General features: G+C 43.3%; 2 protein-coding genes across 8 annotated transcripts in view; both read left to right on the top strand.

Moving 5' to 3' along the window:
• Positions 1-4,197: 4,197 nt before the first annotated feature.
• sac3d1 (SAC3 domain containing 1) lies at positions 4,198-10,558 on the top strand. Of its 7 annotated transcripts, none has more exons than XM_042322095.1 (11): positions 4,198-4,322; positions 4,581-4,883; positions 5,042-5,153; positions 5,233-5,339; positions 5,452-5,583; positions 5,768-5,909; positions 6,031-6,148; positions 6,403-6,940; positions 7,366-7,747; positions 7,843-8,119; positions 9,749-10,558. In XM_042322095.1, exons 8-11 carry the CDS (start codon positions 6,912-6,914, stop codon positions 10,210-10,212), a joined length of 1,152 nt encoding a protein of 383 aa, XP_042178029.1. In that variant the 5' UTR covers positions 4,198-4,322; positions 4,581-4,883; positions 5,042-5,153; positions 5,233-5,339; positions 5,452-5,583; positions 5,768-5,909; positions 6,031-6,148; positions 6,403-6,911; the 3' UTR covers positions 10,213-10,558. The 7 variants fall into 7 exon arrangements, with proteins under 7 accessions (XP_042178029.1, XP_042178030.1, XP_024277165.1 ...); XM_042322096.1 differs by having other exon boundaries at positions 4,581-4,820; XM_024421397.2 differs by having other exon boundaries at positions 4,581-4,668; positions 4,760-4,820; positions 5,042-5,339.
• A 1,348-nt stretch (positions 10,559-11,906) lies between these two features.
• Positions 11,907-26,054, top strand: part of LOC112250881 (C3 and PZP-like alpha-2-macroglobulin domain-containing protein 8) — a 51,668-nt gene continuing 37,520 nt past the window's right edge. The window contains exons 1-19 of the mRNA XM_024421398.2: positions 11,907-12,479; positions 14,740-14,891; positions 15,810-15,832; positions 16,371-16,536; positions 18,628-18,680; positions 19,225-19,242; positions 19,992-20,046; positions 20,127-20,240; positions 20,452-20,536; positions 20,671-20,779; positions 20,903-21,130; positions 21,266-21,436; positions 22,077-22,205; positions 22,390-22,582; positions 22,777-22,952; positions 25,054-25,203; positions 25,305-25,466; positions 25,557-25,699; positions 25,978-26,040. Of these exons, the coding sequence (XP_024277166.1) occupies positions 12,400-12,479; positions 14,740-14,891; positions 15,810-15,832; positions 16,371-16,536; positions 18,628-18,680; positions 19,225-19,242; positions 19,992-20,046; positions 20,127-20,240; positions 20,452-20,536; positions 20,671-20,779; positions 20,903-21,130; positions 21,266-21,436; positions 22,077-22,205; positions 22,390-22,582; positions 22,777-22,952; positions 25,054-25,203; positions 25,305-25,466; positions 25,557-25,699; positions 25,978-26,040 (2,270 nt within the window). The 5' untranslated portion in view covers positions 11,907-12,399. The remainder of the gene's footprint in view (positions 12,480-14,739; positions 14,892-15,809; positions 15,833-16,370; positions 16,537-18,627; positions 18,681-19,224; positions 19,243-19,991; positions 20,047-20,126; positions 20,241-20,451; positions 20,537-20,670; positions 20,780-20,902; positions 21,131-21,265; positions 21,437-22,076; positions 22,206-22,389; positions 22,583-22,776; positions 22,953-25,053; positions 25,204-25,304; positions 25,467-25,556; positions 25,700-25,977; positions 26,041-26,054) is intronic.

The following is a 26,054-nucleotide window of genomic DNA, read 5'->3' on the forward strand; positions in this document are numbered from 1 at the left end:
TATAGACTCTCTTTTTTTCTACTGTGTTATTGACTTGTCAATTGTTTATTCCATGTGTAACTCTGTGTTGTCTGTTCACACTGCTATGCTTTATCTTGGCCAGGTCACAGTTGTAAATGAGAACTTGTTCTCAACTAGCCTACCTGGTTAAATAAAGGTGAAATTAAAATATAAAAATAAAACACCTGCTTAATCTGGCACGTGACATAAAATTAAATTTGCAAAACAAATGGACACTGGATTTATGTCAATAGTCATGATCTCATTCTGCCATGTAGGCATAGGTTACTTTGAAGTTGACATATCTGGTTAAATAAAGGTGAAAAAAAATAAAAATAGCTTCATATAGTTGGGTCCGACCATTAATCAAATAAGAACTGTCTTATAAATTAGGGTTATTTTAGATGATGACACCTAGCTAGATAGTTAGCTAGCTAACTATAGCTACTGAAACAGATTATGTCGTTTTGCTATGTGTTTGGGGAAGAACATTGTTTGTTTTTTTGTGGGGGGGGGGGACATTGTTTGCATCCATCCATCATGCATCCATGACTTGCCTAGTTAAATAAAGGTTAAATAGAAAATAAAATCAGCTAGCTAGCTTTTTTATGACCTGCACTGTCCAGAGCAAGGGAAAGTGTGTCTGCGCTCGTGCGGCAGCGGCATGATCATGAATCGTTGTGACATGAAATACGAGTGATAGTGTAATCAATGTTTAATAACTACGTAAAAAATGTATGAACGTGTTCAATTATTACGTGACGTGCAGTCATATTCAAGTCCTGATTGGTCAACAAGCTTATTTGATGCGTCAAATAGTGTTATTTGACATATTCAAAGTTGACATAGTGATGGGCATTCTGGATCTTTTCAGTGAGCCGGCTCGTTCGGCTCAGCTCTCCAAAAAGAGCCGGCTCTTTTGGCTCCCAAACGGCTCTTTAAAAAATATGTTATGTATTTTTTCAAGTCAAACAGTTTGCGAGAATGATTGGTGTTAAAACAATTCTAAATAAATAATTAAATGAAATCATACTCTACCTTAACTACAATGTATTTACAATGCATTTTTTTGTAATGAAAAAGAATGCTATTAAACATTTGCATTTAAAGTACAACTTTTGAATGTACATAAACAAAGTGCATATAAACCTAACCATTCAAAATGAATACAATCTGAACAGCATAATAGAATATTGCACCATATCAAAGAAAAATAAAGAACAACGTGCAAAACTGCAGCATCCCACTTAAAACATTAAACTGGTCCCTATTTTCTCTCTCTTATTTATTGCCATGTTATAACCAGCAGCACACAGCAATGCTGACCATATTTAGCTTTTATGAGAGATTTGCATTCAGAAATGCAAGCTGCCTCACTTTCGAGGGGCTGATGCGGTTTCTTCTCTCAGTAATTATTTTGTCCCGTTTTCGAGAAGACCCTCTCAGAGGGAACAGATGTGGCCACTATGTAGAGTCTCCCTGTCATGACTTTAGTAAGCTGTGGGTAGACAGGGGCCTTGTTCTTCCACCAGCTCAGAGGATCTGCAGATCTTCGGAGGAGTGGCTCCTCCAAATAGGATCGGACTTCCATTGTGGCATCTGCTGAGGGATTCCTTCGTGCTGCATCCCCAGTTGCTCTCTCGTCAAACAGCATCCAAACAGCAGACATTTGTGGCACTACTGCTGGTGCTTCTGCTCCATCTGATCCCTCTTCTTCCTGTTGCCCTGGTGCCTGAGCCAGCTGACTGCTGGGGCTGTCCTTTCCTGCTGCAGATGTTATTCTTTGAAGAGCCTCATCAATCGCTTTGGCATCACTGAAGGCTAACTACTTAAACCTGGGGTCAAGTGCAACGGTTTCTGATAGCACGTGATTATATTCCCTTCTGTGGAACTTTCTGTCCATTGATGAACATAGGGTGTCCATCGACTCTGTCACATGTCCTGTGGTTACATTTGCTTCTCTCTGGCGGCTGGCTGTGATTCGCTGCAGACCCTTACACAGGAGTATTATTTTTGAGGCTGTCACCTAGCTGAAAAGAGAGAACAGTAACGTATTAGTTCAGGTTCATGTTTTGTCTACTGATACTACATTCTCATCTACTGCTCATATACATATATAATACTGGATTAAATAATGATGTAGTAATAACTGCTTACTGTACCTCTCTCCACTGATCTCCACTGTGACCTGCTCAAAGGGTTCCTGGACTCTGCACACCTCCTCCACCACCTCCCATTCTTCCTGGGTCAGAGCATCAACAGGTGCATTGACAATAGAGATGACAGTAGAGATGATTGCATCCTTTGACTCAAGAAACCACTTCAACATATAAAATGTTGAATTCCACCTTGCAGTCTTGTTTAGGCCTCAGCTCAGGCATCCCCATATGGCGTTGTGTAGACTTGAGTTTTTCAGCACCTACTTTGCTCCTGTGGAAGTATTCCACAGCTGCTTTCACTTTGTCCACAGTGGGCTTCATCACCTTCAGAGCATCTCTTACAATCCGGTTGATTGTGTGGGAAAGACATGGATGATGGGTCCATTTTTAAATGTTCATGGCTTTGGTTATGTTAACTGCATTGTCGCTAACACAACAGACTACTTTTCCATCTACTTGCCATTCTCTGGCCACTCTCAACAGTTCCTCTGCCAAGTTCTCTGAGGTGTGTCTGTCGCTGAACTCAAAGCAGTCCAGAATACAGCTAGACATTGAAACGTCTTAAAATGAAGTGACATGTAACCGACATGTAAGAAGTGGTTACCCTTGATGTCCAGCAGTCAGTGGTAAGGCAAACTGCAGTAGCTTTTTGGACTATTTCCCGCACTGAAGCCTGTGTGCTCTCGTACAGTTCTGGAATAAGTGATTTTGAAAGGGTTTTCCTGCTTGGAATTGTGTACATTGGATTTAGACTATTGGTATAATATCTGAAACCTCTGTCCTCCACGATCGAAAATGCCTGGAAATCGGTGGCAATCATTTTAGCCAATCCAATATCAATTTGGCCTTGTTTTGCCACAGACATAGACTTTGGCATAAACTGGTCCATAGAAGACTGCGTTGTTGTGGGTCGCGGAGTAGGCCTACTTGACTGAGTGGATACATCTCCACGTGTGGAGGTGCCGGCTCCACCACTATCACTAGCAGGCCCACTAGTTTCTTAAAACTCCGATACGGCTAGCTTCACAGTTATATGAGATTTTCTTTTGGCAAATTCTACACTGTGCTCTAAAATTGTCTACATTATTAAAATGCATCCAAATGCTACGGTGCTTCCGACTCATTTTCCAGCTGTTGTTTTCACAGCTGTCCTTCCTCTCTCTCCTCGCTGCTAAGTGTGCAACTGTGAGAGAGTTGGCTTGTCCCTCCCTCGCGCATCTTTGGTTCATTGGTTGACACTGCGTGTCTGATTGACAGGATCAACAGGTGAGGCTGTTCGTCTGAGTAGACAGTCAGAACGAATGTGTGTGCGCTTGAGCATTTAGGCCGATATTATTTTTTTAAATTTTTTTGTTGTTCTTTGAATTAGTTAATTCTATTCATTTAAATATTTTGATTATTAATATATTAATTTTTGTATATTTTTATAAATAGATTCGACTCTTCTGATATGCGAGCCGGCTCCCAACCCATCACTAGTTGACAATAATTACATTACACAGTTTCTGATACATCACATGCCTTACTTTTATTTTCATGCGTAAATATAAGGATTATGCCTCTACTGCCATTCATTTCAGTTGGACTGGTTTGGATTTCTCCCTAAACACTTGCGGGTTTATGACGGTTTTGTCCAAAAGTGGTTCGTTCAGCTTTTGTCAAAATGGACTTTTAGTAGCAGGTTAAGGATAAGTTACACAGCAGGTTAGGATAAGTCATGTTGCAAGTTAGGATAATTAGGTTAAGAAAAGGCTTACGATTAGCTAAAATACAAAAAAAAAACTATTTTTGATGTAAATTCTCAAATTAATATAACTTTGCCATTAATGACATCACTTAACTACTCTAATAATGTAATAGCTATGGCTACAACATTTTACATACAATTAACTTTAATAGTGGTCTATATTTATTGTAGATAAACCTAAACGAGTTCATAAGTAAATTTTACATTTTGAATTTCAAGAAACAATATTGTATTTGTTTCACAGGTTTCACAGGTTTGTTTCACAGGCTAAGAATGTATCACTATCATCTTCAATGGATTTGTTTCAAGCCGGACATGAAAGTTATTGTACACGCTGTTCACTTGAAAGAAAAATGGCGTCAAGAACCGCCAACTGTTCCTAAAAGTCAGAAACCTACGCTTGGTGATTCAGAAAGGTAGATAAACATGTTCTTCATCCATGTATAATGCTAATATAATTGTATGTTTACAAAATATGAATCTAATTGATGTAATTTAACTGTGATAGTGCGATCAGCTGCTAACTAGCAGTGTTGTTGTGGACACGTTACAAGAAAATGTGTACAGATATGTAAGGTTAACTTATGTGCTGTCACTATCTTGTGGATCTCACCATCTTTAATTAGCTGCATTTACCCTTAGGTTACATGTTTAAACTTTTATGTTATTTTCAGTTCCAAAGCTGTGAGTGAAAACAGCGAGAACAACAACAGTGGAACTGTTGAAAAGGCACCTCTCGCCAGGGTAGTGTTATGAGTTCATGTAATTTGCTGATCTCTTATTTTTATTTTATTTTATTAGTAGTTAGAGTTCTCACAATTTTAATTCATTGCACCCATGTACTTTTCCACAGAACAATTCCCTCACCAATGAGTCCACCTTCGTGCCACCAAGGCCTGCCCCACCTTAACCAGGTGGGGATTATCCACGGGTGGGCTCTTTCGCAAATGGTTCTCAGTCATTTTGCAATCCTACTCGTGAGTGCTTTCAGTGATCAGTGAGATGTTTGGCTGTGATCTACCATGGGCAACCTGTTTATTTTCCCAATGTCTTTGGCCATGTGGAGTTGGTTAAGTGTGGTGAGGCCATGTCTGAGATCATATGCTTACTTGCAACACAACACTTTATCCTCCAGCAATGATGTCCAGTGTCCTTGAGCCTTCACAATTTGGAACAAGTATTCTGCAATCCACAATCTTAATGGTCACTGTCTTCTCCCAGACATTGATGTATCTGCCATTTTAAAGGTAAACTGTCCTTTTATTCAGATCATGATAATAACAAACCAACAATAAGTTAACATGCCATGTCTCACCTATACTACAGACAAGACAGTCTTACCAAACGCAGCAGTAGAACCTGAAAGGAACAATGAACATGAAAAGAGACTCCAAGAGATGCAGATATTCTTGTTGGCCTACCTCACAACAAAGGTAACTACTAACTGTTGTATTTAGTGTTTTTCTAAATTGGACAACATGTTCTATTGGTATTACACCCATTAGGATGAACCTTTTTCTTATACTCTGTTCTGTTTGATTTCAGATGGCGAATAATAGCCAGCAATTTGAGGTAGGGGTGGAGGGGTGTATTTTATCAGTGATGGAGGAAGATGACCAGCTACGGAAGGAAGACCATGAGAAGAACAAGCAGCTCGATGACCAGCTCGATTTACAGGTCAGAGGTCATTTCTCTCAATACATCCCAAACCATCTTTGATTTATGTAAACAAGTTGTGAAGCTGAAAATGTTATCCTTTTTGTTTTGTGTGTGTTATTATTGTGGGATGGTTATTGATTTGAATTATGAAAGATAAATTGCTTGTAACATGTAAAACAATCAAACAACATTATATTTTCAGATCACAGCGCTAACTCCTGTGGCTGATGCTGTCAAGCAGTTCACAGAGGAATTACAAGCCTTTTGCCACCGCAGTCAACACCCACGTCATGAGCTGCCAGTGAAGAACTTCTTCATTGAGGGGGACAGAATTATGTTTCTGGGTTGGTGTAATTCAATTATTGCTTTACTGGTGTGAAGCGAAAAACCTACATCAAAGTTAAAAATGTATTTTTTGCTTACGCATAGGATATGATTTCCTATGAATGTGTCCTACCCATGCAGATAAAGTCACTGCTAGCCTGAAGATGAGGGAGCTCACAGGGAGCTCAGCATGACCACGAGAATTCTGCTGAGTGCCTGAGAGGGATGAAAGCTGCTGCACAGAGCATCAGCTCTCAGGGTAAGACTATAGATTAGAGACCTAAGACGTTATTTTTTTTAAAGTGTTTTGAAGCAATTATGAATTTTCAACTTGTTATTAGTGAGTCTTGCCCTTTGACTGATTTACTGTATGTGTATGCATGCATAAGCTAACTGGTTACACAGGTCAACACACTAACATGGTGTCACTTCAAGACACTGTAACGTTTTCCAAAGACATGATAAACAATTAATTAATGTGTAGTGGGTTTATTTTTGTTTTGGTGACCACAGGATTTCCTTCTTCATGGGGGTCTTTCAGAGTTGGTGGAGCTGTCATCGCTGGTCAGTCACCAGACCGTTCAGATTCAGCAGTTCTTGGAGCTTGGCTTGACCAAAAAGTGCCCCAAACAGTGAAGCAGCATTGGAGAACCTTGTATAGCATGTACAGTCTATAGTTTTTGTTAACATAGTTTAATTACTGAACATGGGAAATGTTTTGTAAAACTTTATAATAAATTGTATACCTCAATATGTAATGTATTTTACGTGCTTTTCAAATGACTTGATATTGTAAGACATTTCCGTCACCTCGGAAGTGTTTCAATTGTAAACATTTGTATCCGTATGATATTGCTGCAAGGATACATTGTAACACCGTTACTGAATTGATACATGTGACAAGTTATTGCAAAAGTTCCGTTCGCCGGATGTGTCGTAGGAGCCATCACGATAAACGTGGAATTCGTTGTTGCTGATTGGTTCATTCTGGCAAGTGACGTTGTTGCCGTCACAGTTGACCAATGAACAACAAGAGAGCGTCCTGTCGTGTGTGAGTTTTTGTTTGGTTTGATCTAAATATAAGTGTTTATCCACGCTTTTAAGATGAATTTGGAAATGATCTGTAGCATCGTAGATAATGGCTAAGAAAATAATCTTTCACAGTATTATGTAGAATCAAGTCGCGGTACAGTAAGCTAACACTGGCAAGCAAGCACACAGCCTAGCTAGCTAACGTTAGCTATACATTCAGGGAGTGCTTAGTCGACTGGCATTTTCTTCGTGCTAGTTCTTTTGAATGGCAGCCTTGCATGTAAAGCTGCTAGAAGGATGAAATAATGCCATTCCCGCTATGAACATGCTTTTGCAAGGACCGCTAGTGCTGCGTCCATTATACTTATTTAATGTTATGCACTTGCCACTATTCTTTCTCAGTGATAGTATTTTGAGGCTTGATCAAAAATGTCTCTTCAATAGTTCCCACTCCAGAAGGAGAGGACAGCCCGTGGAAAGGGATTGGCGGCAACACCACAACCAGGGGGTATGGCGAGAAGTGCAAGAGGAGAGGAGGCAGGAGTCCATCCCCAGGGGTGTCTGCCTGTCTATGTGCCCTATCCGCGAGCTGCAGGACAGGGAGGCCCAGAACTTACTGCACCGATTTGAGGTGTTGTCGGGTACTGAGCGGGAACGCTGGCCCAGGGCTGACCCCTCAGGAGTGGTAAAGGAGTATGCTAGACCTGCAGCAGGGAAGGACTCCACTCGACCTAGTGACCTGCGACCACCAGCTGTGCTGCTAAAGACGGTGTTCTACCTCGTCGACAACATCGCTGCCTCCCCCACACTGCGTCCATGGACTGAGGCTAGTCTTCTCCACTAGATGCCTTCTGTTATCTTGTCATATTATTTTATGCAACATTTCATTAACACATTTCTTCTTGTGCTGTGCATTTCTAGGTGTATGATTTTGTCTTTGACCGGCTGCGCAGTGTGAGACAGGATATGATCATCCAGAGGGTGTCTGGTGCTGACTGTGTGGCCGTGCTGGAGAGGACAGTCCGCTTCCTGATCTACGCCTCCTACCGGCTGTGTGGGGAGCCCCTGCGCCTCTACGACCCCCGCATCAATGACACCCACCTGCAGGAGAGCCTCAGCTGGCTGCTGGAATGCTACACCAGTGGAAAGCACCCCAACCAGGAGGAGTTCCAGGCACTCGGTCTCCTCTACAACCTGGGTGAGTAGTCCTGGGCCCAGTCTCCCAAGTGCATCTTTAAGCTAAGTTTGTCGCCAGAACCTTCGTAGGAGCGTCGGTAAATTCCTGAGCTGTTTCCCCAAAACCATCATTATTAACGTTGCACTTAAACGCTTATAATCTAACGCCTGCCACAGACCACTCATCGAACAGCTAAATGCGTCGTCAGATGCTTTTTTTTTTGCCCTCGCACCTCACTTTATACACAGTTCTCCCCGCTAAACATAGAATCACACATCATATTTGTCTCTGTGACGCCGAGAACTTCAGAACAAAGTTGACTACAAACACAAAGTTGACATTGTTTTTGCAGTTGATACAAACAAGCAATGTGTAAAAAGATGCTTCAAATAAAAAACGAGAACTGCATTAAAATATGAACAGTAAGCTATTGGCCCATTTCAATCATATTAAAATATGAACAGTAAGCTATTGGCCCATTTCAATCATATTAAAATATGAACAGTAAGCTATTGGCCCATTTCAAACATATTAAAATACATTTAATGTTCAATCAGTTCTATTTTGCTACTGTCTGTAATTTGTCAACATGTTTCATGTGTAGCTTAACATTGGTGCAATGATGGGCCAAATTGGTGATAAGCCACCTCAATATTTGCAGCCATAGGTGGTAATATCTTTATAGGAGCTGATCTGTCATCAGTTTTGTGAAATAATGTTAAGGAAAGATTTGAATGTAGAAAGCTGATCTGAGAGCAACACACCCTTTCGATCCTATCAGTATCAACACATGCTCTGGGGTGGCAGTGTAGCCTAGTGGTTAGAGCATTGGACTAGTAACCGAAAGGTTGCAAGTTCAAATCCCCAAGCTGACAAGGTACAAAATCTGTCGTTCTGCCCTTGAACAGGCAGTTAACCCACTGTTCCTAGGCCGTCATTGAAAATAAGAATTTGTTCTTAACTGACTTGCCTAGTAAAATAAAGGTAAAATAAAATAAAAAATGCTCCAACAACGTACTTAGCAATTGTTCTCTGTGTGGTGTTTTGGGAAACACATGTTGCATCTTGGCCCATTGTAAGAAAGATGCATGGTTAAATGCTCGTAAGTTCTGGGCCCTGGATTGTAGCCAACATTGTGTTCACATAAATGCAAGACAACCTGAGAAGGTTCTAGCTTGTTGTTTATTTTACTCTCACTTACTGAGACATCCACTGTGAGTTGGAGTAAAAAACACGAAAAATGGATGGTAAATTGCTGTCTTCATACAGATAGCTGACATACAGAGCACGACTCTTAAAGATAATTGAATCACAGCCTCTATGAGGACAGGGCTGGGTTCACCAATGGTACATATGAGATGAAGGAAATGGCCAAAGGTCCAATATTGTGTAAAAGAGCTGCATATGATTAATGATGGTGTTACTGCGAATTACAAGCTTGTAATTTCACTAAAAGAGGAAACGCCAGAGAAACTGACAGCCGAGTGTACTGAAAAGCAGGAAGTGGTCGTCCTATCGCCTCTGACCACAGAACATCATCAGTCATTTTATATTAATTTCTTGACGATTCTACATGTTGATCTTCACAGTGATCTACTGTGCACTGTCTTCTCTCTTAACAGACTCATTTTTCCTGTATAATATATCCAGGTTCAAGCCGTGCCACACAGCACACCATGGAGCTGCCAGAGCGGATACGCTCCTCTCCTGTCATGCATCTGGCCCTGTCAGTGAGCCGGGCCTTCATGGAACGCAACCCTGTACGACTCCTCCGATTGGCCCACAGTCTGGACTTCCTGCAGAGCTGTGCCCTGCACCGGCACCTAGAGACCTGTCGCAGAGACCTGCTGCTGATCTACAGCCACGGACACAGCAGCAAGAACTGCCGCTTCCCCCTCCACAAGCTGGCCCACATCCTGGCCCTCGATGTCCCCCTCACCAACCAGCTGTGCCAGGCCCATGGGGTGGAAGTCCATGGGAACTCTGTGGTCTTCTCCAAGACCTCCTTCACTGAGCCAGAGGCTGGGAAGCTACAGTGTGCACACTTTCATGATCTGGTGGACAGGAAGCAGAGGGATCTCACTGTTGGTAGCATCATTCATGGCTGCACTTGATATGACCAGACATGGGCATTGGATAAACTGCGGCCTGCCTGCTCCAAGAAGTCTGAGATGCACTTGATTTTATAGATTTGAAAGTTTTCTAAATAAACTTGTTTTTAATGTGAATGGTGAATGTTCCCTTAACATCGACACCTGTTACATTTACACATAAAATGTTGTGATTATAAAGTTGCTCTTTTGGACAAATCAAACATTTGATTATGATAGATCAGCGATCACACAAGAAATGTATGCCATATAGAGAACCACATGAATTACCATGTTTTATATACTGTATCTATAATTGTTTTTGACTTCTGCTGCCTATGGTTTTAAAATAAAGCAAGTATTTTTTGAAGAGTTTAGTCTTTTCTTTCATGCATTTTTACTTCTCTGCCAGTGCTATTGACATTTTGTGAGTGCTGCAGTGGTTGAGTATGAGTGGGTGTAGTCTAGAAGTTCAGGCTTCTCACATGAGTCAATGAAACAACATGTGGAAGGATGGTCATGTGAGGCTAGAGCGGTTGTAACAGGCTCTTTTCCTATAACTAAATGGGTAAATATAATTGCTGTCTTTCTAATGAATCCGTGTGAATTGTATGAAGCGCTGGAAGACTATAGAAAAGGATGCAAGTGCTCATTCAATGGCAATGGATGTCCAGACTGTATTACACTTATCAGTGCTCACAATTTGCCACTTGAGGGGGCTAAAGGTTTATCTGGAGAGTGTGAGCACTGCAAGCATTGAAACGCATATTCATTTGAACTACCCTGATATTTCTAACATTAGTTCACATACCCAAGTTAAGAGGGTTCTCATCAATATTGCATGCATGCAACTAATCATATTCATACTTAGAAGTGATCTATGTCAGGTTAATCAAAGATCATGCCTGGATTAATTAGACTGCTAAGTAGACACAACACTGATTAGTACAAAATGTAATGCCAACTGCAAAGAGATTTTACTCCAGACTGTTAAATTGATTGAATTTTTATTTAACCAGGTAGGCCAGTTGAGAACCATTTACAACTGCGACCTGGCCAAGATGAAGCAAAGCAGTGTGACAAAAACAACACAGAGTTACACAAACGTACAGTCAATAACACAAAATAAAAATCTATGTAGTGTGTGCAAATGTAGAAGAGTAGGGAGGTAGGCAATAAATAGGCCCTAGAGGTGAAAATAACAATTTAACAGTAATACTGGAGTGATGTGCAGATGATGATGTGCAAGTAGAGATACTGGGGTGCAAAAGGGTAAGTAATAATATGGGGATGAGGTTGTCGGGTGTGCTATTTACAGATTGGAAGTAGGGGCTTAGCTGTATTTTATTTTTGTTCAGGCCAGGGCCATTGTCAAATGTCCAGATCAACTGGCGCATGTCAGCTAACTTTTTTTTTTGCCCATAGATATTGTAATTATTGAGGCATATCACATGAATACACATTAGACATGACACAATGTATAAAATTGCAGGAAATGTAGCTTTAAAACTGCAACATTTTCTTTTTCACCCATGACAAATTGTGTAGAATTGCAGGAATTAAGCTTTAAATTATTTCCACCAACAAGCAGTTTGTGTCATGAATAGTGCTGTGCCCATAGAAATAGACGTGGCGCGTGCGCGCGCGGGGAGAATTCTGGAAGAGGGGCCCCGGAGTGAAAAAGCTTGGGAACCCCAGAGCTAGGCTATAGGAGCTGTTCTGACTCGAACCAGCCGTGACAAAAGCTTTGAAACGTCAAGGAGGCGAGGAGGCACAGTTGGAGAAGAAAGGGACAACACCAAGGCTCTGGAAATAAATGTATAAACATGATCTATTTTCTATCGTGCTACATTTCAGGGGATGGGAGGACACTAATAATCGGTAATGCTGTTATATGAGAGAACGAAACTGAGGCGGGTGAATCAGGCACGCAAAAAGAGGACTGTCTATGTGCCTTGAGCTCTGACGGAAAAAGCCAGTTGCCCCGAAACGGGATTTCTCAAAGTGGGATGCTGATAACATGATCCTTGCTTGCCGATTCGAGACAGAAGTTGGCGCTCACACATTAGTGCCTCAATGAATAGGCTACGTAAGAATGAGAGGATGGTCGAAGCTACTGTACATTTGAAGCGTTGAGTGTCTGAAGTCTGAACTTTATAACTCTGAGCGACTTTAGAACTCTCGTCACAGCAAACTGGGGTAATATTGAGAATGTGGAGGTCCTGCTGGACAGCGTGTATCTCGTGGACTTTATTCATCTGCATCGTCAGAAGTTATGCACAAGAAAGACAGTAAGTGGTTGACCTAATTCTATTGTAAATGAGCATGTTGCCATTTTTACTGCAATACGCAAAACCACACCGTTTCAACTCTGCTCATTCCTAGTTTAACAGATCAATCACTACTTCATTTCTTGCAAACATTTTTACTTGTACACATCGCATTGTTTTGTATTGTTTTTTTTCTTCATTTTCAGTACAAGCTACATTTAGCATTTGCGGAATGAAATCAGGATTGTTTGGAAAAATCGAATGACATGGATTTATAAAGAGGGTTTGTTCATTATGCTATGAACGTGAAACAATGTATCGAACTCACTTGACACGTTCAGCGCCCTAGTTGCGGTTAGATTGATGATGCTGTCGACACGTTTTCACATGAAGTATGGGATTTTTAAAATTCTAAAATGTTATTACAACGCTTTATAAATGATACTATGTCCCATTAGCAGGCGACATTTGGGTTATATGATGCAAATCGAATGGTTGAGCCACAATTGTTTATTTATTTGTGCCTTCGTTGTAATACTTTGCAGCAAATATCAACCCTGATAAAAGTTTGTGTTTTTCTCATTAGTTTTCACCTACTCCCTATTTGCATAAACAACACTATTGAAATTTAAACAGTTAAAAATAAAGTCATTTGTATAGAATTGGTCCATCAGGACTCCTGTTCTGCTTCGAGAAGTGTTTTAGAGCCCATTTACAACAAGAAAACAGTAAATGTTTTATTTTACAATACACCATTCTTATACCATTATCTCTGATAGGAGAAGAAAATGACAAAGAGCTTACAGTCTAAGCCCAATGAGATGCTTTACTTGATTTGTGTACATATTATTTCCTATGAATGGAAAACTCTCCTCCACATTTAGCACCTTATGGTCACTATAGTACCATACCGCTATTTCCTCCACCTCCCTGTGTTTGACAAAAAGCTCTACTGAAACTCGTTTGACTTTGGGCTCTTTGATGCTATCAGTCATGCTGCTGTCAACAGAGCCTAATCCTGAACAGTGGAGAATTTGGCTGTGTTAATTGTGAAGGGTTACAAGCTGTGCTGAGGCCACAACACCACACCATAGAGAACGCTACAGGACTAATACCAGCGTTCCTAACAAAATAACACCAGTCTTCAGGCATTGGAGACTGAATTCTGAGACAGGCAGAAACCACTTTGAAGTTCAGTGCATCTGCCTGTGTGACTAAAGTGAGCATGGTCCTCAGCACCTGACGCAGGGCTATCAAAGAGATGATTGAACTTGCTGCAGATCAAACCCTGAGAGTCAATTTCCTCATATTATCATGCTATTCTCAAAGCCCCCCTTATCCAAGGGATTTTCTCATGACTCTGGGACTTAGATAGCCTCTGGCTCCCAGCACTGTAATGCTAAACACATGATCGGACACTAAGACATGCAATTGGGTTGGTGGATTCCATGCTCATTCTAGTTTGGGTGATCTCGATTAAAGTTTAAGAAGGGAGCTCCCAGGTCTGGAAAAACTGTCACCTGAATGACAAACAGAACTAGCTTTTTATATCATGTAATCACATTTTTATTGAGTTTCACTCATGAAAAGGTGAAATGAGCATGTAATAACACCATAGCAATTGTAATGTAATAGTGTGATAGTGTACAACATGGAAACCTAAGCATGTCTCCAAACTAAAGCCAGTTGAACCCCTTGCTCTCATTTATGGTGGTCTTTTGCCTACCATTGGTCAAAGTTTACTTGGTCTTTTAGAATGTTTATGTGCATCTGAGGATGTCATTTGGCATCCAACCTTTCTGACAGCCGTCTTCCCTCGACTAAATATCAGAATGACTGTCTGGAATCTTGCTCGTTATGTAAAAAAAAAAAATGACTATAAGGTTACATCAGAAGTGGTTTCAGACCACCCAAAGAGAACACTAGAGCAGAGCCCCGTTGGCTGACAGGTACTGTGTCACTGCTAACATCGAGTTAAACCTTATCTCACTTTGCAAATCCCTTGAGGTGTGTTTGTGTGCGTGTGTGTGCGTCAATACTGCCTTTAGGAACAGCCATATTTGGAGGGCAGGAGGAGGGTGAAGTTGGGGCCACTGGTGTGTTGATATTGGATGCTGCTGGAAGCATAGTTGGATGAGAATGATCTATATATCAGAAGCTGTAAAAAACAGCGAGCCCTCAAGGACCAGAGTTGTGAACCACTGGCTGAAGTACTGTCTGATCAAAAGTTTCCCTGGCCCACTGTTTGTTGACCAAGCCCACTCTTTGTCCTGGTCACTAGGGGTTACCTGATTGCTGCTCCCTCGGTTTTCCGCGCTGGCGTGGAGGAGGCCCTGAGCATTACCATCTTCAATGCAGTGGAGGAGACGCATGTCCAAGTCCAGCTCTCTGTGAAGGGTGAGACGGTGGCACACAGCCATGGCACTGTGCTAGGTGAGGACCCACACACACACACACACACACACACACACACACACACACACACACACACACACACACACACACACACACACACACACACACACACACACACACACACACACACACACACATGCTGAACATGCTGAAGTAGAAACACACACCACCATTCCCTACACACACTGAGAGTGGATTACACACACGCTCTTACAGGGGACAGTGTGAGGCTGATTGACCCCTGACCTGTTGGGTTGAGTGTAAACTCCTGACCTCACAGGGCCCTTAACGGATGTTTCTTATGATAGGGGGTTTATGGAAAAGCCTGGCTTGTCTAACCAGGCTTTTGTGTATATCTATGTGGGCTTTGTTTGACAGCACTACTAATGGGACTTCAGCACTTCATTGAAAGAGCCTGTAGCTGTATTTCCTGCATAGTGCATCGCTCCAGTTCCACTGGTTTTCCTTTCCTCTGGCAATTAATTGATAACTGTAAAATTGAGATTTCACATAACTGGTTATTGTGATGTATCTAAATGTTTGCACACATCGCACCGAATGTGGATCTAGCGTTCTTCTGCCAATCGTTCAGACATTCGTCACTCGATTCTACATATAAAATCGGTGTGTCCTCGGTTCGCAAATTACGTTCATTAGTGCTAAGTAGTCTCGGCCAGCAAATGTTGTTGGACGTGTGTCTGAGCCTAAAGTACAGTATAACCAAACATTATATAACTAAGATTCTTGATTACTGTAAATTACAAGGACGGAAACCGGTATACAATGTGCCCCTCAAGGACCGGTGTTGGCACGAGTTAATGTTCCTTGAATCAAACCACACCTCAATCACAAGAGCTTAATCATTTTGAGAGAAGGTTTTACTTGGTTTTGTGTGTACTTTTACTGATTGATTTTATTCCATTTTCTCCATTTCAGACAAAGGTACAATCAAATTAAAGGTGAGAGCAACGTCATTGTGTTTAACAGCATTTTTATCTACCATTCATCAGTTGATCATATCAGGTCTTTCTTGTGTGGAGTTATAAATAAAGAACGCAATTGTTGTTTCAAGAGTGTATTTGAAATGCATTGAAATGGTTGTGGCTCCAGCTGCGCAGTAGTGAGATCCCATTCAGTTTGTCAGCATTCCACAAACGACATACAGAACAACACGAACATCATTTGTATGTGAACATCTGCCTTTTTGCACATTCATTTGGAATAAGGTAACAGCCTCAATATAATATGCAACATCTGTTTATGTGCATGTAAGGGTCTGCAGCCCCCCAAAGGCTGGAATGGATCAATCCAACATGCACGACTTGATTCCTCCACTCCCTCTAACCCCCTCCCCTGTCTTTATCAAATATAGTCTTGTATTGTCCACTGTGTTAGCTAAGCACTTTAGCATCTGGTTTGCCACTGCTCTGTGTGGTGTGGTGTTGTGTTAGGGACCGCATCCTGAAGATATACTGTATGTGTCCTTCCTGGTTGCAGGTCCCTCCTGGTCTGAGAGGTCAGGCCCATCTGAAGGTGTGGGGAAATCGCCACATTACTGAGGGGGGATATATCTTCCACAACTACACCACTGTCACTGTGGACAGCAAGGGCACAGCCGTCTTCATCCAGACGGATAAGCCAGTCTACAAGCCCAAACACAAAGGTCTCAATCTCCCAGGCCCTTTAAAAAAATGTATTTCACCTTTGTTTAACCAGGTAGGCTAGTTGAGAACAAGTTATCATTTACAACTACGACCTGGCCAAGATAAACAAACATACAGTCAATAATACAGTAGAAATAAAGTCTATTTACAGTGTGTGCAAATGAGGTAAGATAAGGTAGGTAAGGCAATAAATAGGCCATAGTGGCGAGGTAATTACGATATAGCAAATAAACACTGGAGTGATAGATGTGCAGAAGATGAATATGCAAGTAGAGATACTGGGGTGCAAAATAAATAAATACAGTATGGGGATGAGGTAGTTGGATGGGCTATTTACAGATGGGCTATGTACAGGTGCAATGATCTGTGAGCTGCTCTGGCAGCTGGTGCTTGAGGTTAGTGAGGGAGATGAGTCTCCAGCTTCAGTGATTTTTGCAGTTCGTTCCAGTCATTGGCAGCAGAGAACCGGAAGGAAGGGCGGCCAAACGTGACCAGTGAAATATACCTGCTGGAGCGCGTGTTGCGGGTGGGTGCTGCTATGGTGACCAGTGAACTGAGATAAGGCAGGCTTTACCTAGCAAAGACTTGTAGATGACCTGGAGCCAGTGGGTTTGGCGACGAGTATGAAGCGAGGGCCAGCCAACAAGAGCGTACAGGTCGCAGTGGTGGGTAGTATATGGGGCTTTGGTGACTAAACGGATGGCACTGTAATAGACTGCATCCAATTTGTTGAGTAGAGTGTTGGAGGCTATTTTGTAAATGACATCGCCGAAGTCGAGGATCGGTAGGATAGTCAGTTTTACGAGGGTGGTTGGCAGCATTAGTGAAGGATGCTTTGTTGCCAAATAGGAAGCCAATTCTAGATTTAATTTTGGATTGGAGATGCTTAATGTGGGTCTGGAAGGAGAGTTTACAGTCTAACCAGACACCTAGGTATTTGTAGTTGTCCATATATTCTAAGTCAGAACCGTCCAGAGTAGTGATGCTGGACGGGCGGGCAGGTGCGGGCAGCGATCGGTTGAAGAGCATGCATTTAGTTTTACTTGCATTTAAGAGCAGTTGGAGGCCACGGAAGGAGAGTTGTATGGCATTGAAGCTCATCTGGAGGTTAGTTAGCACAGTGTCCAAAGAAGGGCCAGAAGTATACAGAATTGTGTCGTCTGCATAGAGGTGGATCAGAGAATCACCAGCAGCAAGAGCGACATCATTGATGTATATAGAGAAGAGAGTCAGCCCGAGAATTGAAACCTGTGGCACCCCCATAGAGACTGCCAGAGGTCCCAACAACAGGCCCTCTGATTTGACACACTGAACTCTATCAGAGAAGTAGTTGGTGAATCAGGCGAGGCAGTCATTTGAGAAACCAAGGCTGTTGAGTCTGCCGATAAGAATGTGGTGATTGACAGTCGAAAGCCTTGGCCAGGTTGATAAATATGGCTGCACAGTATTGTCTCTTATCGATGGCAATTATGATATCGTTTAGGACCTTGAGTGTGGCTGAGGTGCACCCCTGAGGTGACCGGGGTAGGGGTAGCCAGGTGGAAAGCATGGCCAGCTGTAGAAAAATGCTTATTGAAATTCTCAATTATCGTGGATTTATCGGTGGTGACAGTGTTTCCAAGCCTCAGTGCAGTGGGCAGCTGGGAGGAGGTGCTCTTATTCTCCATGGACTTTACAGTGTCTGAGTTTGAGTTTGTGCTACAGGATGCAAATTTCTGTTAAAAAAGCTAGCCTTAGCTTTCCTAACTGCCTGTGTATATTGGTTCCTAACTTCCCTGAAAAGTTGCATATCACGGGGACTATTTGATGCTAGTGCAGTACACCACAGGATGTTTTTGTGCTGGTCAAGGGCAGTCAGGTCTGGAGTGAACCAAGGGCTATATCTGTTCCTGGTTCTACATTTTTTGAATTCCATTTTGAATTTAGTATCAGCAATTGGCATAAACCTTCTACAGTAGATAGATTTACTCATAGGCCATTATGCCTTAATAGCAGCCCAGGAGAAAAGCTAATGACATGGATTGTCTATTCCACTCTACATAAAAAAAATGCATTAAAGTGGGTAATAATCTGTTCCTCTCTCAATCCAGTGCTCATCAACGTGTACTCTGTCACTCCGGATCTGAGGCCGGCCAATGACAAGGTAATGCAACCAGTCTCTCACATCAAAGCCAAGACATCACACCCACTTACAGGAAATGGATGGGATATGAATTATGAGAATCAGGTGTGTTGACCTAATGTGTGTCAGTGGGCCTTGATGCCAAGCAGCTGGCCTCCTCTCTTTTGATGTGTACCGGCTTCAAATGAAGGGTGGCGGCATCATGCTAGTTTTACACACTTATTTTTTCCAAGAACCCCTCAGAGGGGAGTGAAGCGGGGGAAACCTGGCCTGAGTGTACCAAATGTACAGTAACCTATTTACCTCCACAAACCTTGAGTCATTTCTGCTGGAATTTTTGAAATGGCTCCAAATATACCATTGCCACTGTGTAGACAGTGTGTTTATTGATGGCTAGAGCTATAAAGGTCTGCTGCTGGCAAAGGCTAACGAACGCACTCACAGATAGATGATTGTTGGAGAGGGGAGGAGGTGGAGATATTTTACCATGTGGCTGTGCAGTTTGTCTAATGTGTGTGCCAACCTTGACTATTTTTTTCTCATCTTCTTCTTACCCTGGTTGCAGATTGAAGCCTACGTTGTGGTGAGTGGATGGAGAAGGACCACTTGGTCCGGGAGGGAGGGCCACGGACACTGGGGGTTTAGTGTCCCAATCCCAGGCAGAAGATTACAGGGCAGGGAAGGGCTCACTTTGATAACAGGCCTGTGCTCTGAGCTCTAGCCTGGCCCCTGAAGCAGACCAACATAACACTGAACATGAAAGGAACTTCTCTCTTTGATTCAGCTGCTCTCCCCTGCTGTTACTAGCTCCTCAATCTCTCTCCTTCTCTCTCTCCCCCACTCTCCGTCCATCTCATGTCCTCCAGTACTCTGTCTGCAGTGGCTTTGTAGTGTAAATATGCTACTTGGTGTTAAGATTCCAGTAGAAGTTGTTGTATAAATGAGCTCAGCTCAGGCACTAAGAATAACTGTGTAGCTGTTGTGTTATTCTGTCACCTGCAGCCAGCAGACCAGTGGCCTTCTGGGTAGGGGAGTTTCTGTGAGAGTAGCTGTAATTACCTGATTGACAGCAGTTAGTGTTAGTCTTTCTCCTAGAGTCAGAGCCAGGCCAGTAAGAAGTAGCTTACTGTAGGAGTGGGGGACATGGAGGGGTTATCCCCAATATATGTATTTACATAACCCTTACATAACGTCATTCGTGAGTACTTATGTAAGTTCATGCTGTTTTAGGGCAATCCTCCACAGCTTTCACGCAGGGAGAAACAGATTGATGCCTGTTTTGATGAAAGTAGAATCTCTTGATCAACTGTGTATTCATACTCTGGATTGCAGGACCCAAGAGGATCGCGGATGGTCCAGTGGAAAGGGCTTAAATCCCTCTGCTGCGGTGAGAGAAACTCCCTATGTAATCATGTGATGTTGACTGAGTCAAAAACACCGTTTTTTTACCCCTGCTTTTCTCCTCAGGGGTCGTCAACATGAGTTTCCCTCTCTCAGACCAGCCTGTGTTTGGAGAGTGGTTCATCTTTGTAGAGATGCAGGGACACACCTACAACAAGTCCTTTGAAGTGCAGAAGTATAGTGAGTTGATAACTGAGCGTGACCATTTATCCAGATTGGGATGTGGTTTGGGTTGAAAGGTTTTGGAACTCCAGCATGATTACATAACATAGATATGTTCAAAGATCCTTCTGTTTGAGGTGGTATTTATAGGTTTGAACTGGGACTGTACAGCCAAGTTGTCATGCCTCTCTTTGCATAATGTGGACTCCTCTCCCCCTGCTCCACACAGTGATGCCCAAGTTTGAGCTGGTGATAGACCCTCCACAGTACATCCAGGACCTCAACATGTGTGAACAGGCCACTGTGAGGGCCAGGTGAGTGACTGACTCACATCATTCACTTCAACATGGTCAATGTGATTTCCTAACACATATTGTTCTTTGAATATTAGAAAGGCAAAGTAGCACCTCTACTCTTGTTAAAACACAAACTACTTTTCTGTCTTTAGATATATCTTTGGGAAGCCAGTGACCGGGAAGATGACAGTGAACATGACAGTGAATGGAGTTGGGTACTACCGGCATGAGGTGGGCCATCCTGTGGTCAAGACCATGGAGGTGAGTGAACCCTGCTGCAGTGCTGAAGAATCTAAAACTATCAGGAAAATGGATTCACATTCAACCCTTTTAGGATTAATTTCAGATATTTAACAGTCTGTCTGTTTCCTCCACTATTATTAGATCAAAGGCTCAGCGACCTTCAGCCTGTGTGTCAAAGACATGATGCCCCTGGATGTGGCTGATCATTTCCGGGGCACGGTGAACATGTGGGTGTCAGTGACCAGCAAGGACGGAGGGCGACAAACCATGTTCGATGATTCAACCCCAGTTCACAAGCAGCTTATCGACATCAAATACTCAAAGGACACTCGCAAACAGTTCAAGCCTGGTCTGCCCTACAAGGGAAAGGTAAGAGACAGCCAAAGGTATTCATACCACTGACTTCACATGGCCTCTATCAAGGGAAGCTGGACTGTACAAGACTTGCGTTCACTTATGCGTCTCAATGCGAGAGACCTGACTGTCTGTCCCCCTGTCCCCCAGGTAGAGGTAACTTACCCTGACGGTAGCCCAGCAGATGGGGTGCGGGTGCGTGTGAAGGCGGAGTTGACCCCTAAGGACAACGTGTACACCAGCGAGCTGACTTCCAGGGATGGCCGGGCCACGTTTGAGATCCCCTCCATTCCCAACTCTGCCCAGTACGTCTGGCTGGAGGTCAGTGGACCATGGAGGTGGAGAGATGCAGAGAGATGGAGGGAGGTGGAGAGATGGAGGGAGGAGGACAAATAGAGGGAGGTGGACAAATAGAGGGAGGTGGACAAATAGAGGCTGGTGGAGAGATGGAGGGAGGAGGACAAATAGAGGGAGGTGGACAAATAGAGGCTGGTGGAGAGATGGAGGGAGGAGGACAAATAGAGGGAGGTGGACAAATAGAGGCTGGTGGAGAGATGGAGGGAGGAGGACAAATAGAGGGAGGTGGACAAATAGAGGCTGGTGGAGAGATGGAGGGAGGAGGACAAATAGAGGGAGGTGGACAAATAGAGGAAGGAGGACAGATAGAGGCTGTTGGAGAGATGGAGGGATAGAGGTGGAGCGTTCGAGGGAGAGGTGGAGCGAGAGGGAGGGATAGAGGGAGAGGTGGAGAGATAGAGGGAATGGCGATATAGAGGGAGAGGTGGAGGGGGAAGAGAGAGATGGAGGTGGACATGGTTAGAGCTTAGTTAGCTTCTCATAAGAGCTATTCATAAAACCCGAGCTATCAGGATTTTGTTTGATAGGATTTTGTTTGACGTCATCATAGTCCAGAGAGTGGGATGTATTGGTGGGTTAAATCCTGTTGTGTGTTGTGCACCAGACCAAGGTGACAGCCATAGATGGCCGTCCGGCTGGAGACCAGTACCTCCCCAGCTACCTGTCCATCAGCAGCTGGTACTCCCCCAGCAAGTGTCACATTCAGATCCAGAGCCTCAGCGCTCCTCTCAAGGTAGGCACTCCACTCGACTTATCATTACTTTACTAGCATTACAGATCATCAGGTCTCCAACACCATTGAGACATGGGCCACATATCTTATACATACTGTATGTAAACAGTAATAACATCGTACTTCTGTTATGATCCTTATGATGTCCCTAGGGTAATAGTGGTGTGTGTTTTTGTGTGTTTAGATCGATCAAGAGGCTGAGGTCACTTTGAAATCCACCTGTCCCTGTAACTTCACCCTCCACTATGAGATCGCCTCCAGAGGAAACATTGTCCAGTCCGGCCAGCAGCAGCCCAACGCTACAGCCCACAGAAGCAAGAGGGCAGCGGTCACCTTTGACAAGAACATCCACACCACCATGCCACCCAGTGGCTCTGGTCAGTACTATAGAGTCCCATAATGAAGAGCAGAGAACTTTGACCAATGGACACCATGTTTGCACCAAACGTTTCAATAGAGGATAGTTGGTCAAACTCTGTACATATTTAGCTCTGAATCCCCCCACTCTGTCTCTTCCACCCCTTATGTCCTCTCTCCCTTTGCCCTCTCTTTCTCTTCCCATGCTCTCCAGGTCCGGCAGCCTCCTCCCCACAGGGTGAGACAGACAGCTGTATGGTGATGCTGCGTTTCCCAGTGACCCACTCCATGGCGCCCCTCAGCCGCCTCCTGGTCTACTATGTGAAGGAGAATGGAGAGGGCGTCACTGACAGTCTACAGATCCCTGTACAGGCCAGCTTTGAGAACCAGGTACCGTACAGGACGTCCCTCTCTGAGTCCTTGCGTCCCTCAATGTGCACTGTACACACAGTCTTGCCTGTAGACACAGTCCTACCTGTACACACAGTCCTACCTGTACACACAGTCCTGCCTGTACACACAGTAGCTGTCAGAATGATAGGTAGGTCTATCATGGTTGCCAGTTTGTCCCTGATTTAGCCAACTCATGCCAGACAATAAAGGAGTTGGCTAAAGCAGAAACATACTGGCAACCAGGCCACGTTCAGTTTGGGATAGGGCTGGGCGATATGGCCTAAAAATCTTATCTCAATGATTATTTTTTATTTTTCTAAAAATATGTTTTGCTGTACAATTAAAGGTAAAATACACTGCATGTCAAACAGTCAGCAATAATCAAATTAATTCAGGGCTTGTGCAATGATACCTAAACTAAATATAAGCTTTACAAAACCATAAGACCCACTAATTATTCCATTATTTGAAATAGATGCTTTTTTTGCAATAATCAGTGATCTGGCATTCAGGTCAGTCTATGAAAAGGCCATTTTTGTTACCAATTTAACCATGCATAATGCACATTCACTAATAATGACTAACTTCTTGAAGCAGGCATTATAGACAATTAACACAGGTCTCATAAACAACCTCTCAAGCACAAGCCCATGTGCTAGTGAGTATCCAGCTAATATTTATATTTGAAGTTTATCCAACTTGGATCTATTTGCTAGCTGACAAGGTAGAACAGTTGAATTATGAACACACCCTGCTGTCCATCTCCAACTGTTGGAACAGCATGCTAGCCTGTCCACTTTGTTCAGATGTTGAAATCAAGTGGCCTACCTTATTTCTCAGAATAACTTATTTCTCAAGTTGCCAATTTCTTATACAAATGCATCTTTTTATACTTATTGCACATTTATAAAACACAGACAAGACAGCTAGTATAACAATCTTTGGCAGAAATGCTGCTATAGTGGTACTGCAATGGCACGCGACAAACTGAGCATTCATTTTTCAGAACCAATGTGCATCAATACTCCTGTTTTAGTAGTGTCTGTTTTGCGTGCAATTTGAGTAGTCGAGACATAAAAAGGGTTAACTTCTCCTCTGTTACAGTAAAACGCCTCAATGTGTTTCGGTGTCTATGTGACCAATTCTGTCGGACCAAACATCAAATGCAAATAACGAATTGAAACAACTTGTCAGAGAGGAAGTGATCTCTCATCTTTGTTGTTGTGAGTGGCAGGAGAGGGGCTTGGTGTGTGTGTGTGTAAGCGTAAGCAGAAAGGAAGAGGCGAAGCAAGAGGTTTTACTCTTGCCAAAATCTGTCCAAAATATGACTTATATGTGTTTCTATGGGTTTATTTTGGACCTAAGCTTGTCACCTGCCTTCCTGCCTTTGGGACAACGGCTCCAATTGTTAGGGCGGAGACATGAGCATCTCGTCATTATATACAGATCTCTGGTGTAAATGTGAAGTTGCACACAGCACAGAAGGCGTGAAAGAGACAAGAGGAGACCAAAAAGACAACATGAGAACAAGCGGACATAAAAGAAAAATAACAAAACCTTGATTCTTGCGATACAGGCATTTGGAATATCACACAGCCCTAGTTTGGGATGACTGAGACATATCCCACTGTTCGTGTGTAGTTGACTGAAGTCTCATGCTATGCTACAGTGGGATCCCTAGTGCCAGTGAGTCCCTGTAAACACCCAGCTGTATGAGCCCATGAGCTCCCCAGTTGCTGACTGAATTAGGCAGGCTAGGTTAACTCCTCCCCTGAAGTATTTACTGCTCCCTGGTATGCAATCAATGAGGTAGGGAGGTGTGTGTGTGGCTACCTGCATGGGCATGATTAGACAGAGACTGTGTGTGTGTGTGTGTGTGTGTGTGTGTGTGTGTGTGTGTGTGTGTGTGTGTGTGTGTGTGTGTGTGTGTGGGTGCTTGCGTGCAGGGTCATGACAGGCAGGATGATGAGGGGTTAGGAGCTGGAAAAAGGTCAGCAGAAACGCATATGGGGCTAAAGTTTAGAGCTGTCATTGTCCATCTACAGGCCTGGCTATGGGTCTCACAGGAACTCTCATCTGTATCTTTGTTTGTCTGTAGGTGTCTGTCTCTCTATCTACCAATGAGTCGATGCCAGGTGACCCTATCAGTATGCGTGTCACTGGTGAGAAGGGCTCCTGCGTGTGTGTTGCCACTGTGGACAAGAGCCTTTACCTTCTCAAGCCAGACTTCCAGCTCAGTCCAGACAAGGTCTGTCTCCCTCTATCTTACCCTGTTTCTAATCTATAGTACCACTTAACTACATTCAAACAGGAAAATAATGTAAGCCATCCATGTCCACTGTTCTGTAGGTGTTTAAAGAACTGGCAGACTTTGATGTGTCTGATGCCTTCGGAGTCCCCAAAGACGAGGGGCACTTCTGGTGGCCGGGGCTGTCGTCTAGCCGACGGAGGCGTTCTTCAGTGTTCCCCTGGCACTGGGACATCACTAAAGATGCCCGCTTCGCCTTCACGGTGAGAGCAACGCCCAATCACCAGTCATTAGGTGTAGCATAAGATCCTCAATCTATCGTTTTTACAATGTGTGTCTTTGATGTGTAACAGGAGACTGGTCTCGTGGTGATGACTGACATGGTGACCCTGAACCACAGACAGACTGGAGGAATGTACACAGACGAGGCTGTTCCTGCCTTTCAGCCTCACACATCCACACTGGTGGCAGCCATGCACTCGCGCACTGTGCCCAGGTAGCTACACATACAGTGTAACGCCAGGTTTTTGCCCATTAGAACCTGTCAATGTGCCCACTATTCTGAACAAGAAACTGGACTGTTGGGATGGGGACCATAAATATTTAGGACTTTACTCTTCAAATGACTTCAATCCTTGAGATGAACATTACATACATGTGCCTTAAATGTCAGCGTGAGTTTAAAAACAATCAATTTTCCAATTACAGGTTATTGCATCAAGATTCATAATGGAAGGCCTTTATTGATGTCAGGTTGTGTTGTTTTGGTTGCAGAGCCGAGAAGCGCAGGCGGACATTCTTCCCGGAGACGTGGGTGTGGCACTGCATCAATGTCAGGTACAGGAACACCC

This window comes from Oncorhynchus tshawytscha, linkage group LG05, assembly GCF_018296145.1.
Source record: "Oncorhynchus tshawytscha isolate Ot180627B linkage group LG05, Otsh_v2.0, whole genome shotgun sequence".
NCBI classification, from domain to species: Eukaryota; Metazoa; Chordata; class Actinopteri; order Salmoniformes; family Salmonidae; genus Oncorhynchus; species Oncorhynchus tshawytscha.